Raw genomic sequence first — 15,127 nt, 5'->3', positions numbered from 1 at the left:
GTGTTTGAAGACAGGGATAAGGCTGGTGTTGTGGCACTGTCAGCCACCGCTTCATTCTTTAGCTACAGTCATTTGAAGGCAGGAAATCCAGCTCTGAGACGTGCCGAGCAGAGACCAGAAACAGAAATAATCTTTGCTTAATTACATGTGATACATAGGGAGATATAATCTAACAATCATCAACTGAGAGCTAAATGCATGATGCATGTATGTTGAGAGATGCACACAAACAACATGTGGTTCTTGGTGTGAAGTGGATGTTGATTATTGGGTAGGACCTATGTTCTATAGTGTTATGAATTAGCCTTTGCCAAAACAGACACACAGTGATTTCACACGCATTTATCTTGATTAAACCTCCTATGGAGAACACATCTACCCAGAATGCATGATCACAGTAATTTATCCCCCCATACTTCATTATTCACAACATGTACCTGTTTGGCTGTGTGTGTCCAGCAGGGGGCAGACTGCCAGACAGGCAAAACACAATCTTGTGGAAGCTGTTATCTGTGTGGCTCTAACTGAGAGAACTGATAAAACCACACACACTAATTGGGTTTTACAGCAACCACAGTCTCACAATGCTCTTTCATTACCCAGGGGACAGTACGTCTGGTTGTTTCTGTGTTCAGACATACAGGGGGTTTATAGCATCAGTGTGTATGTGTGTGTGTGTGTGTGCGCGTGTGCGTGTGAAAGAGCGAGAGAGAGAGAGAGAGTTAGGGTCTGTATGTGTGTGCCTGTATCATAGATATGTGTGTCAGCCACCCCCACTGATCTGAGAGTGCAGTGACTGTGTGCAATCAAGGATTCCAGCAGAGGCACAAAAAACAGCTCGAGTGGCGTCTGCAGCCACACTAAATGTCCACCCCAACTAGAGTCCCCTTTAATGGCTCCCCAACGTCCCGCTTTCTGGGGTTAGACATGACGATTTCAAATGTCACTGTATCACAGTGACCTTTCAAGGACCTGGAATTAATCAAAGAAAAAAATGTGCCTTCTGTCTTAAATGGCAGGAATTGTCACCTTTGATCTGAGCATTAGATGGAATTGTGTTCAGAACTGAACAGATTTCAGGACAGTTCAAAGGCTACATTTACTGTAAACCATCCGTGCCATGAACTGAGTAGCATTTGTTGTTGTTGGTATTATCCTTGGGAATAGTTAGGTGTAGTTTCTAATTTAAAAAAATGTAGTATGTATTGTAAGATAAATCAAATAAGACAATTCATTTAAGATTTATCTTGCATGTCTGTAATTTCTTAGTAATTTCTTTGAAAATAATATGTAATGTAGTATTAATTATAGGTAACCAGGAATTGAAATCAAAGTAAATATTTCCTTATGAATTTAGTAATGGGGGCTCTTGTTAAATTGTACAAATGGCCATATATAAATTTCACATTTTTGAGTGTTTGGCTGACCACTGACTAAATGACACTCTTAACCTTGGACTCAATTGGATCAATCAGTGCTTCTATTTTCTTTAAATTAGTGCCAAACTACTTAAATCATTAGGACTTAGACATTATTATTAAGAGCTCTCACAATTTTTTCCTTAATTGTAGATTCTGAATGAGCACTTTATGTCTAAAATGTGTCTGCAGTCCAATCAAGTAATAAGCCTTGTTTCTTGTTATCAGCAAAATGTCCCTTGATGTTCTCTGTGGTTGGAACACACATGATTTTATCTTCTTACTCTTTCTACACACATGCACAAAGCTTCAGTATCAAACACTCATGATCATCATTCACAGCAGAAATGTGGTACACCACAGCTATTCCCACCCCTTCCCGCTGTCTATCTTTAGGAGTTCTGGCTCAGTAGTTGTAGCTCCTTGAATTATTATCTAATTGCTAGGTAAAATCAGTATTGATTGTGTGTTGCACTGCAGCTAGTGGTAATAGTAGTATATAGGTAGCCACAAACCGGATTCTCCTGCTGGGTGATATGAAAGCTTGGGACTGTAAAGATAAAGGACATTGCGTGGGTGGAAATGCTAGCCCATACACACACACACAGCTTACACACGGACACACTTACAGTGTCTTTTTAGCGTTGTGTCTTTGCTGCAGAATCTGTGCCCCGGAGAGCTGTGGGATCACTGTGCTCTGCTGCTGTTGAGCCACTGTCTTGTCCTTGCTATGTAGGTCATCATTGCCCTCCAACGATATCTTATCCCATCTGCAGTGCAGTCAATACTGTTGACAGAACTCCAAATAGCTTCGGATTAGAAGTTGCCTCATTAACTTTGTTCCTTTGCCTAAATGATTAACCTCACATCTCCAGTGTACAGAGTTGTGTTGGACAAGTTTTTAGCACCCAAACAGTATGAAACAGTAATGTTTAATCCGCATTTTTGATTTGGTGTCTGAGAAATTGTGAGGGCGAGTGAGATAAACCAAGAGGAAAAAAAATGGAGAGGTTTAAAAGAAGAAAAAGGGAAGGGGGGCTAAGGGGCAGAACAGGAATGGTTTAGACACAGCGCTCTGCACTGATCCTGAGCATGGCAGCCAGTGGTGTGTTTCAGATTGTTTTCCATTTGCATGATAATATGAGCATGGATTGACTTGCACACAGACACACACACACATACGCACACACACCAGGGTTATTACATACAGACTGACGGTTCCAGCAGGCCAGATTACCTGAGTGAGTATCCCAGGTTTTTACTCCGTGCCCTGAAATGAATGAAATTCCCCTCATTAGCACACAGGTTACATAAGCCTGGTGTACAGGTATATCCAGCTGCACTGAGGCAGTAAGCTGATTACAGACGGAACTAACACAATTACTCCTCTGTAATGCAATTAACACGAATTGGATTGTGAAATAAGCAACCGGACTGTCATGCGGATTCTCTCAAGATATAGAGCTCCTCCACAGAATGATGCCAGAGAAGCTATAGCTTCAATAAATCATTTAAATGCTCTGCTAAGCTAGTTAATGGCAAAGTATTTCAGCACACATGCTGAAGTCTTTTGTATGGCATGTAAATACACAAACATGTGAATCAGCTATACATTAAATCTTATGTGTGTGTTTGTTTTCTCCTATTATTTTATTTATCTGAGCCTGGGCTAATGGACTGCATATGAGTGTAACTCCTGCTATTTCAGGGCAGTATAGAGTGATCAGTTTGTTATTAGTGCTGTTGGTGCATTGCTCCGCCGTGTGCTGGGCAACTGCTTACCATACAAACTGACAGACTCTACAGCACTGACACTTGAAATAGTAATTTGTGTGTGTATGAGTGTGTGGTACTTAGGTGAGCCTAATGTAGCAGTGATTTGCTGAGCAGGCAGCAGCACTGCTACAATTTATTCCAAGTATTTAGATGTTATGTGCAGCATTCAATCACGCTTCAGCAGACGCACATAAAGTATATAGCACATCTTCAGGATGATAGTGGTGCTGGTTGTGCAGGGGGGAATTTTTCAGATGCACATTCTGACTAAATGGTGAATTGCTTCTTCCCCTTCAATCATAAACAGCTCACACATATACACACTGGGACATGGAGACGGAGGGAAAAACACCCCTATCCATGGGTGAGGCTGTTGTAAAGGTCATCTCCGTATCCAGTTTAATTTTTGCTCTTCCTCAAGAGTTAAGATCTATAAAGTGATCAATAAATCTCTTTAAATGTCTCTGCATCTGGGCTGCATGTGATTTAACACCCCGCCTCATCTGCTGCCTGCTTTCTGTTCGCCACACTGACAGACCTCAACCTTCCTCTGCTCACAAATCTTAACCGTATCAACCCCCTGCCCGAGCCACCCACCTAGGAAAATGGCCAGACCTATACATTTGATGGATATCAAAACTGGTTCAAAGTCCTCTGTAAGGTTCTGATCCAGAACCAGCAGGTGATTCCTGGTATGGAAAATGTGTCACCTGTGATCTACGGCGCGAACAAAGTGTCCTTAGGTGTGGGATTCTTCCTTTCAGGCAGTATTGATTGAAGGAAAGATGATCTGAGGAGGCCATTAGGAGGATTGAGGAGGGGGGAACAGGCAAGGACTGTGATGAACACCTCTCTCATCATTATGCCACGTACAGCACTGCCTACAGCATCAGCATCACATTCAAATTCACACACACACACACACACACGCACAGGCAGCCGGACAGTAAAGTAGGATTAGTTTAGAATTTACAGCAGTGTTGTGTTCATTTAGATTCTTGCTTCTGCCCATTTTCTGCCGCCATGTTGTGAGACTGGCTCTGCATCTGCACACATGACTGCACACCACTGATGGGTGGGGCTCTGTCACAATGAGCACAAGGAAACAGTAATGGCATACACACACACACACACACACACACACACACATATACACACTGAATTTTTATGATGTCTCCCAGTATCTTCTTGGTCCAGGCATGTAGATTGGTGTCTAGGGAGGGCGGCTGAGTACAGTAAACTGGGCTATCTGCAGCTGTTGTGAACACCACCTTTCCTCCTCCTTCCTGTCCTGCAGTACGGTGTGCAGCACACTTGCACTTGGGGCTCATCACACCAAGCTAGATAAAAGCTGCGCAACTCCAGCCGAGAGCTTAATTAAAACGGGGCTGCCACAGCAGAGTGACACCTTTTACAAGCTCCTAACGGCTCTCTGCTCGCCATTACTGCCAATCCAATTATAGACCAAAACAATAAAATAGACATGGAAGGAGCTGCAGCAAATAGGCTGGCGTAAAAGAAAAAGAGGGGGAAGCTATTAAAGATTATATGAAGATTCGCACAGTGGACTGCAGAGCTAGGCTGCAGGGTTTCATTTCCACCAGAGATGCCCGTGTAAATATGCCACACCGGATAAGCGACTCAGCTTCTGTCTGCGTGCTTATGTGTGTGTTTTGTGTCGTCTCCAAGGGAATCCAGCCCTGTTCTCCCAGCCTGGATGCAGTTCAGCAGCATCCTGGAGATTATCTTTCCCTGTGGAAGGTCACTACCTCAATGTCATTAGGCCACAGCTCACACCAATATGCTGAACACAGATCCAACAAATTGTCTTACTTCTTTAATGCAACTGTGCATCACAGCTGGACTTATGACATCTGTTACACTTGAAAGGCTACATGAATAAACTGTGGGGGGGTTATACATATTAACCACGACACTGCAGGTGAGAGAGGAAGAGGTGGTGGGGAGGAAAAACAATGAGATATTAAGACATTGTTCAAGGTAGGCCAAGTTTGTACTCATGAGAGAAAAGTTAAAGACACGCGTATGTCTTTCATTTTCCTTTCTAAGACCTGCGGGTTCCTCTGGACTTGGTGAATATGAGGCTGAGGGCTGCTCTAGACTCCACCTGTTGTGTATACGTCATAACCAAAAAGCCAAAGTTAATGAGTCTCATGCGTGTAGCCTTTGTTACACAATGATGATTCAAAGTGACTTGTCTCCCCAGACTTGGAGGCCTAGAGACCACTAGTGTTAAATTTACATGCATGGCAAAAAAAAGGAAGGCTTGGCCAACTTGTTTACAGAACTGTATTCTTGATAAGAATCAAAACCTCCAGTCACAACAAGATGCAGAGGGGGAGTTTGCTTTCAGTATGTTCAGAAGTTGCAAAAATACGGCGATCTCTTCAACCCTCAGTAACTGTACTCAGCCACTGTTAAACTCCTAATCACAAATCTCCCATATTATCTGTCATGTTTAGATGGGACTGATGCAATAGGAGAATAAGAGAGAAGACATTAAGAGGAGTCATTTCCCTGTCTGCCTGAGTGCACTACTTCCTCTCCTCTTCTTCTTCTCACCTTACTTCCTCTCCTCTTCCTTTACCCGATGCAGGAAGCAGACCCACCTGCTCCATCATGATGCCTCACTACCTCTGTCTGTGCTGGAATTGGCAGGAAATCAATCCCACTCTCATCTACAACCCCCTCCTCCCCTCCCCTTCTTCTCCTTCCTTCACGTCTTACTCCCCCTTCCGGCTGTAAAGTGTCCATTCTGGACTGAGCACAAGCATCAGCACAACATCATGCCTTATCAGAGCAGGCACAAAGACCCATGGGCACATTGTTCGTCAGTATCAGGCAGCTCCAGTTTCCGTGCACTGCCTGCTTCTGCCAGGCCCTGCAAACACATTCATGACCATAAACAAGACAACAGAATGAAAACTGGAGTGGCCACCGAAATAATTTCGGGGCAAAATGCATCTTTAATTGTAGCGACTGTTAATTACAGAGTGCTATGAGAATGGAAAAAGATAGAAAGGAGGATACAGCAAATCATTATTTATTATGCAAATGTATTCCATTTTAGACACAATTAAGTGATTAGAAAGCTGTCGCTCTCTGCTCTCTTTCTTCTCCTTGTCCTTACTTGTCTTTTTCTTTGCTTTTCAGCATATTACTGTAATGAAGCCATTACTTCTTCAAGTGAATTTTAATGAGTTTTTAACTAACATTTTAATGAGCTATACATTACCATAAAGCATGGATTAGGCTAAATTGAATTGTGTGTGTGTGCGTGTGAACGTGTATCTATGTGTGTGAATGTGTATGCATGAGTGTGTGTTTTTAAAGGAAAGGGGTCCATTAAGAGTTAATTATATTGTTTCTCGGGAGCAGCACCACACATTTTTCCTGGATCGGCCAGCAGAATCGCCCACTGTGGACTTACTGTCATTACTGTGCTGCCCAGGGGCTTGTTAGGCCAAATTAGGGGTACTGTTTGAAAAATGAGCTTTGAACGGGGCTGCTGTTTAAATAAGTATGTTTGTTTAGGCTTATCTACTGAATCAGAGGTGGAGACACAGTATGTGGTATGAGTTTGATGGAATGCGCTCCATTCATTTACAGTCAGCCCCATCCATTCAGCACCTTTGTACTCCCCACCACCTCTTCACTTTGACCTTGATCCAGCATCCTCTCACCATCCCCTGTTGTGTTGTGTTGTGTTATGCCTCGCCTCTTTTCTTTCAGCGATCTCACCAGAGCACACATGCTCTGTCTCTTTTATTCCATGCAAGGCTCTATTAAAGATGCACATTTCATATGATATCGCCACCTGTGATTTCCCCCCACCATGGTATCATCGCAGACCATATGATTCTCTTTACCTTCACTCTTTTCCATATTTCCTGCATCTTATCTGTGGAAGTGACAGTGTTATTTACAATCCCTTAGCTCAGGATTTGCAGATAGGGAGAATGGTGGTGGAGATGATATCGGGCTTGGCCATGGTCTATAGAGAATGATCGGGTGTGCGTGTATATGGCTTCATCTGCAAAACCTCATCTGCAGTCAGTGCAGAGAAAGCCTTGACAAGCAAGTGAAAGTGAGTGGAGGGGGCAAGAAGCAACGCATGGGACAACACTGTGGGATTAGTAAAAAAAAAAAATAGATAAACTGAGAAGGAAGAAAAAGAAAGACAGAGAATGACCTCTGATGGTAATAAGAGAGAATAAGACAGACAGAGAGAGATGGTGATGAGTTGTGCTAATGATGAGAGTCTCTACTGAGTTCTCAGAGGAGGCACAGCCTTGGGCAGCGCCAGCCGGACATATTTTTGCAGCTGTTTCTCTGGTCTGACCTGCAACCCCTCAGTGGAGGAATATGGGGGATATGTGTGAACCTGCTGCTTGCCTGCCTGCTGAGGGGGTAATTTCTGCATCTGGATGGAGGGCAAAGGTTAGCCCTGGCCGGTGGGAGGGCAAATGAGCGAGTCAGCTGGAGAAAAAGCATGCATCCAGACAAATGGAGCACATCTCCTTTCACAGTGTAGTAATATATAGTGTGGCATTATCCTACTCCTGCCTTCAGCATCAACAGTAATACAAAACATCAATGACAGCACATAGAGTGGATTTGGTATGTTTTGTCAAGTGACATATATATTGTCTCTCTTCTCTAAGGGTGGAATTGAAAATGGCGGTATTGTAATAGCACTCTGCCGGATGAAGCGCAAAAAGCACTCGAACGAAATGATATTATAGCTTGGAGCTACCTCTCCACAGCTCTCCCAGGTCGTGTGTGTGTGTGTGTGCATGGTTTATTTTCTAATCAGAGTGTGGGTAGAAGGTGGTGGGTCTGGGTGCCGGGGTATGGCCCCGGGCTTCTCGCTGTTGTAATCTCTCTCTGTGTTTCTTAGCCTTTGACCCAGGAGAATATCTATGAAAGCATGGAGGGTCTTTTTCTGCAGTAAATAGGGAGGGAAAAGTAATAACAACTGCACAAATATACACAAACATTCACATTTGCAGTATTATAAAAAGATACCAAGCCCTGCAGCTTTTTAACAAAATGATTCACAGTTTGTCAGGTTTGTGTATAGGTTTTTGTGTGTGTCTATCAAAGTGATGTGAATGTCAAAACGGAATCAGTCTGTGGTGTTGTGGCGTGAGCGCAACCTTTGTGAACCCAACCTAGGTACTCTCCTGTAGGTGAATGCATTTGTCAGCACTTATCTCAGTATGCAGGCTGGACGCTTCAGTCAAGGCTCCCCACTAATCTTACCGACAAGCAGTGTCACCCTCCAGTGAGTAATATCTTGGGTGGGAGAAGAGGGTGCACTGTACAAAATATCTCTCCTCACCTGTCCTTCCCCTGCCACCTCTCTGCTATGATGCCCGGCGTTTTTGCTGTCCTGTATCTGCATCGGGCAGATTTTTTTTTGTTGTGAGTCTGTCTTAGGTGAGAACACACACACAGGCAGACCTCCCTAATGGTTGCTGGCACAGGTCTCCCCTGCCGATGTTGGACAATCTGGTTTACAAAGTAACTGTGTGGGCGTCTCCTTTGTGTTTTTATTTTGGCAAAGACCTCCACTCTCAACCCCTTGGCTGTTTCACAGCCCAAGTTGCAACCTGACTCTCTCCCTTTTAAGTTCGAGGAGTTGAAACAGTGCCAGCTGAAAGAGCTGCAAATTTGCCATGCTTTGCCCCCTGCCTGATGCTCCTTCATTCAAATCAACCCACTCCTCTGATATTTGGGAAATAAATAAAATACTAAGAGGCAAAAGGAGATTAATATTATTCAGATACGGGTTCTTTTTTGCCTGCAGCCGGATTGACAGATGTAGCACTTGCCAACAGAGGGGTGTAAATGTAAAAAAAAAATATATCAATATTAATAAGCAAGTAAGCAAGACGGCAGAGTTTGGGGCCTGCTGGAACTCCATGGGAGGTGAGATGTTTTCAGTGGAAGAAGAGCTGAGTGTTTCAGGGGGATACAAAGGCAATTACCTTACGTCTGTTGGCTGATTCGGGCCTGAATGCCTACAGGGGCTCAGAGCTGGAGCCGGAGTTCAGATCCTGACAGCAAATATACAGACCCAGTTAATGATACATACATATGAGATGCGCTTCACATAGATTAAAAAGGAAAAACAGTCATGTTATGCATCTAATATAAAGCATTCACTTGCCTTATGATCCCAGACATAGAGTTGTTCAGCCCACGGAGGTGCCTGCAGGCTACATTGGGAGATATACTCAGACTGTAATGAAGCAAAGCAAACTGAGGGCATGAATATTTGAAATGTGTGTGTGCTTTAGCCGTAGGACGTTGACCTTGGTGACCTCATAGTTCGGATTAGATAGTGCACCAAAGTGTATTTGGATTGGCCCCTCCCCTCTTTTATTTAGTAAATGTATCTGTTCAGCGTGTTGTCTTGGTATTAGCAGGCCCTGAACCAACACACAGGGCATAATCCCTCCACCAGTGGTGTGTCATCTGTTTGCTTGCTTGTAGCTGTTTGCACCCCAGTGTTTATCCTGTCCTCAACAAGTGTGTGTATATTGTATTTTATTTGCTGGATCATGTAGCTTCTCTCTCATTTTTTATTTTTCTGTTTCTACATTTTGTGTATTTATTTAGATTGCAGGGTAGGGATGCATTTACTGAGAGCGTGCCATGCAGTATTAGATTGGATTAAAACAGCATGGCACAGGCTCATTAATGACGCACCTAACGTGTGTTTCTTTTGTCACTGTTCTGTTTCAACGGAAATTGATTCTGACAGAATCCCATGGGTGCTATCAGCAGTGAATGGAAAGGAGCAATTAAATCCAACGTGATCTTGAAAACAACAGGCTGTGTACGGTCCAAACCAGGCTATGATTTTAAACAGCAGGACTTCTGTTTGTAATGCAAATACGGAGAGCCCAGTGGTGTTGGCTGTTATGCCCACCCTGGCCGGAGGGTCCACCACTCTGGATCTGGCTAATTACCCTCACTCTTATAGGGCCGCCCTGCATTAGAGAGAGAAAACCTCTACCTCCTCTGTATTCTCTCCTATTACTCCTGTGTAAAGGTTTCATTTGAATTCATGTCACACAAAAGTCCCACTCGGTGCCCCTGTGCATTCCCAGGATAATTGGGTTGAAAGCTTCCTCTCTTCCTCCGCCCCACTTCCCCTTGGTCTAAATAAATAAATAAGAAGACAATGGCTGTGTGGCTTTCTGTAGAGAGGGTAAGAAGAGTGAATGAAGAGATGAGAGAAGCCCGGAGCGCAGGGACCAGTTATCCCCTCTTATAATCCTGGCCCTCCCCACCATTGTCCCCAGTGCTACGTGGAATTTACATAAGGACCTGTGGTGCTGCCCTTAATTTAGCCCTCCTCAAGCATCTTCAAACATCCTCCAACAAGCTCAGTCCTTTTATCCTTCAGAGGAATCATGTGTCCCTCGCCTGTGCATGGATGGACACTGCTGAAGCTGAAATTCCTAAAGTGCTACTCCACGGATTAGATTTATTGTAGATCAAATGTAGATTGATCTGTTTGAGTGCACACAGCAGGAGAGAGCCAGAGCGACCCCCAGTATGTACCTTTTTACTACATTACTGTATGTATTATAGAGGTCCACTCATTTGTATGGAAGTATCCTGCGAGTTCAGTATGTTTGTGCTTTCACATTAATGTGCTCATGTGGGTGTTCGTGTGTCCTTACAGCTCTCCTTGTTTGATAATAAGCTGCTGTTGTGCATTTCGCTGAACAGTATGGGCTATCTCTGTAATGAAAGGCCTACCTGAGGGTGATTAGATACAAGGCCACAGTTGTTCATCAGACCACCCACTGTTTTTTGTCCGTTTGCACATATCTGTTTGTGTGTAATTGTGTGAATGTCTACACGCAAGCAAAGTGAAGCCATGTCGCACCCCTGTGAGCCCTCACATGTGAGTGACACCAGGCTTCAGGGCATTCTGTCTCTGTTTGTTCTGCTACCTCCACAGGGACCTCCATTAGCTCCAATTAGCTTTCACTTGTGCTTGCCTTGTCAGATGAAGCTGCATATCCCATTTTAAATAGTCACAATGAAAGCTGCATACATTCATGCTGTGTTGCGCACACTACTTAATACATATGTAGACATTTTAAAAATGGCAGACTTTTCGACATTACAATTCAACAGCATGCGACACAGCTGCACTCTTTCTGAACTGTTTCCTCCTTTGTTTCCCTCAGTGCTGCGAGATGACTTCAGACAAAACCCGACAGACGTTGTGGTGGCGGCAGGAGAGCCAGCAATCCTTGAGTGTGTTCCTCCCAGAGGCCATCCTGAACCCACCATCTACTGGAAGAAAGACAAAGTGCGAATTGATGACAAGGATGACAGGATCACTGTGAGTACTGTTTCAATACCTGGACTCAATAGGTCAACTTTATTTTTAGTGTCTAGACATAAAAAGCTCTTGCTTCTAAAATGGTCTGCTGTTTAACACATTGGAAAGATGATTTCTTTGTTGTTTCAGGACATAGAGAGGAGAAAATGTGGAGAACACTTGAAAACAGTGGTTTGAAAAATTGAAATATATTATCTGTGTATTTAAGAACAAACTTTTTTTCTTTAGATTCGAGGAGGGAAGTTAATGATCTCCAACACAAGAAAGAGCGACGGTGCCATGTACATCTGCGTGGGTACCAACATGGTCGGAGAGAGGGACAGTGAGACAGCACAAGTCACAGTGTTTGGTAAGCTTTATTTCTCCAGTTTGAACTGACATGGGTGTGTCATATTCTACAGGCTGATAAGAGATTGTGGTGACTTCTTCTCATTAGTAGATGGCCCGTGCTCTTATTTGGATGAGAGCAAATGAAGAGTTCATTTGCAAAAACCAGATTTGCAAATGAACTCCCTTGATTGCACAATAAAAATACATGATTTAGCCAAATTAAAAAAAGTTTGAGAGGTCTTATCAAAACAATCCAACAGCAGTTTGATTTATATTCCCTGGACTGCACCCAAAAAAACATGATTTAGGAAAACAAATTAAAACATGATATTTGTTTTTGCAAATGAACTCCTCAAGTGTTTTTAATAACTGGAGAAGAGCTTGAGGGTAATCAATTCGGTCTGCCATCTTGCCACCATTGTTGTGTATTGTGCAAGATAGAACTGGTTCAAGAACCAGGGCTAATATCGTGGTAAAGGGGGAAACACAGAGCTAATGAACTGACAATGAGAATGACTGAGGTAAACAGGATTTTTAAGAGACAAAATAGAGTGAGTAAACAAAGAGGTTTGTTCTTTAGGAAGAAAAATGTGCATGCACCTGTATATTCAGAAATATAAACCCATTGTATTACATTATATAGTTAAGTATTTCTATCCTCCGTACCCATCCGGCAGAGCGACCAACCTTCCTCCGGAGGCCCATCAACCAGGTGGTCTTAGAAGAGGAGACAGTAGAGTTCCGCTGCCAGGTTCAAGGAGACCCTCCGCCTAATGTACGATGGAGGAAAGACGACGTTGATGTTCCTCGTGGGAGGTATGTACTGTACATATACAGGAATATTGTTAAAAAAGAGACAGGGATAGTGTGTGTGTGTGTGTGTGTGTGTGTGTGTGTGTGTGTGTGTGACACTGACGTGACAGGCTGCACTTAATGCAAAGGAGCTGTGGAGGCATTGATGTCAGTCTGAGTGACTGTTTCAAGCTAATGATAACTCACACTGCCAGCTCTCACCTGGTCTGGCTGCTCGGGGGCATTAAATAGCTCTAATAGACTGTATACACAATGCAAATTACACATTCAGGATAAAATGACTCCACCCTTGGGCTCCCCCCCCGAAGACAGCAACCACAGCCATAACATGTCAGTGAAGGGGGTCTGCATGAGGACAAACAGTTATTGAGCTAGACAATTAAAACTGAGTGACAGGTAAGTGGGCAGGGAGGCTTAGAGGTAGACATGTAGGGGAGCAGAAAAAAAGATGGCATGTTGCAAAGCGAACAGAGAGAGACAGAATGACAGGAGACACAAAGAGACAGCAGCTGACGTGGCCCTCAAGTGTGTGTGCACAGGTGCAGCTGTGCAGGTGAAATCTTGCCACAGACACCTCAGAAACCTAGACGATAATCACTCCCTCTCTCACACATTTAACCCCATTCAGTCTCCATGCCCTCACTGACAAGGCACATGCCTTCACTCACAGTTGTAAAAGTAGATACTGATGATAGATAAAGCCTTAAAAGTCTGCAATTTACAGAGATTTTCTAGCCCGATTGCCAGCCAAAGTTTGTCTCACTTCCTGTAAAAAGGCACTGATGATAAAGTGATACTGTTCTTGGTTTCTGTGTGTTGGCCTGTTGCTTCACAGTGAGTCACTGGACTCACAGTCAATAGCAGTGTCATTGTCAGGAGTGGACTTCAAAGAGACCAGCGTTCTGTGCCCAGCCAACGAGCCATTCACACACTGCTTGGATCACCTCATAAAACATACACTCAGTGGACTTGACATCTCTCAAGGCTAGCTGCAGAGCTGAGCGTGGGCGGGTTGTTTGTGTCTGATAAGGATTTGGTTCACTGGGCAGTACGACATGAGCACTGTGCCAAAGCAAACACACAGAAGTATTTCACTCATGTCTTTGATAGGGAGTTGGCTCTGGAAATGAGTTCATTTTGTACACTAATTAACAGATTTATAACGGCGTAGGATGAGTGTCATGCGCCTGCATCCTTGCTAACTGTATCATCCCTTTGAAGTTCGGCCTTATTTGGATTCGGAAAAAAGAACTGAACACATAAAAAAGATACTGCCAAAATTATTAAGCGATAAATATCGCAGTGTTTCTAATTACATTGTGAGAGCTTTTGTTTTCCTCGCTATATTTAATTCTGCAGTTTTGCTTTGAAGCAGAAAGCAACCATGAAGACTGCGATATTCTAATTCTGACATTTTCTGCCTTTGTTGCGTGCCAAAAAGAAAAGTCACATTGTTAAGTGACAAACTGTTCCTGCTCTCTCTACTGCTTATCCTCACTTAATAAACATCAAACAGGTCTTCTCTCTGACTGACACAAGAATTGTTTAAAATCCAATGCAAGAATAGTTTCTAGTTTGATAACCGGCAAGTGCTTGGAAGAAAAATTAATATATATCTACTGTAGCTGTTGGCGTCTGTAGCTGCATCAGTAGTGGTCTTTACCATAGGAATGAAAGATGACTAAAGATCAAGCACTTCTATATGCAGTGGGGAGGGGTCTTTATCTGAAAAGGTTACACTGTCCTTATTATTATGGTAAGCTATAAAAAGAGAGACTTAGTGAAACCGCTGCTTCTTTACCATCAGATTGTTTCAACTTGTCTTTGCTGGTCTCTTTATGCACGTTGTGCATGCTTGTCTCTCTGCGAGTGTTTGTGTGCGCGCAACTTTTATACTAGGAAGAAGGGAAATGGAGCCTCAGCTGAGTAAACAGGTCTTTAATATGCTCAGTGGCTCCAGCAGCCTCCCAGGCAAACACATGCACACACTGGCACACAGACATAAAGCACACCAGGATGGCACCGGCTTCAGTCTCTGTGGGATAGAAGAGGAGATAGAGACAGCACAAGAATGGTTTCAATTAGAGGACAAAGACAGTAGTGCTCCTTTCTAACCCTGTGTGGGTGTTTTACTGTGTTTATAACAACTAGATTAAAATCACCAAACAAGCTACTGTGGGATTTTTTTCTATATATTACAATAAGAAATCCATACATAAGTCCCTGTTAAACCATTCAAAATACAGTCGGGCACAGGCCAGAGTAGGTAGCTAAAAATAAAAAAACAACGGGTGGATTAATTATTAGAGATTAACTATAACTAATGGAGAATTTATATTATTATGTACTATTCCGATAAGGAAAGTAAAGCCAATAAATGATCAGTTGATGCTTT

At 43.3% G+C, this 15,127-nt stretch overlaps 1 protein-coding gene across 1 annotated transcript in view; it reads left to right on the top strand.

The window, feature by feature from the left end:
- robo2 (roundabout, axon guidance receptor, homolog 2 (Drosophila)) overlaps window positions 1-15,127 on the top strand; it is a 322,763-nt gene that overhangs the window by 247,758 nt on the left and 59,878 nt on the right. Inside the window, exons 5-7 of the mRNA XM_059332190.1 lie at window positions 11,432-11,589; window positions 11,818-11,938; window positions 12,597-12,735. Coding sequence (XP_059188173.1) covers window positions 11,432-11,589; window positions 11,818-11,938; window positions 12,597-12,735 — 418 coding nt within the window. The remainder of the gene's footprint in view (window positions 1-11,431; window positions 11,590-11,817; window positions 11,939-12,596; window positions 12,736-15,127) is intronic.

This window comes from Centropristis striata, chromosome 4 (assembly GCF_030273125.1).
Source record: "Centropristis striata isolate RG_2023a ecotype Rhode Island chromosome 4, C.striata_1.0, whole genome shotgun sequence".
In the NCBI taxonomy this organism is placed as follows: Eukaryota; Metazoa; Chordata; class Actinopteri; order Perciformes; family Serranidae; genus Centropristis; species Centropristis striata.
This window is presented reverse-complemented; position numbering and strand designations above follow the sequence as displayed.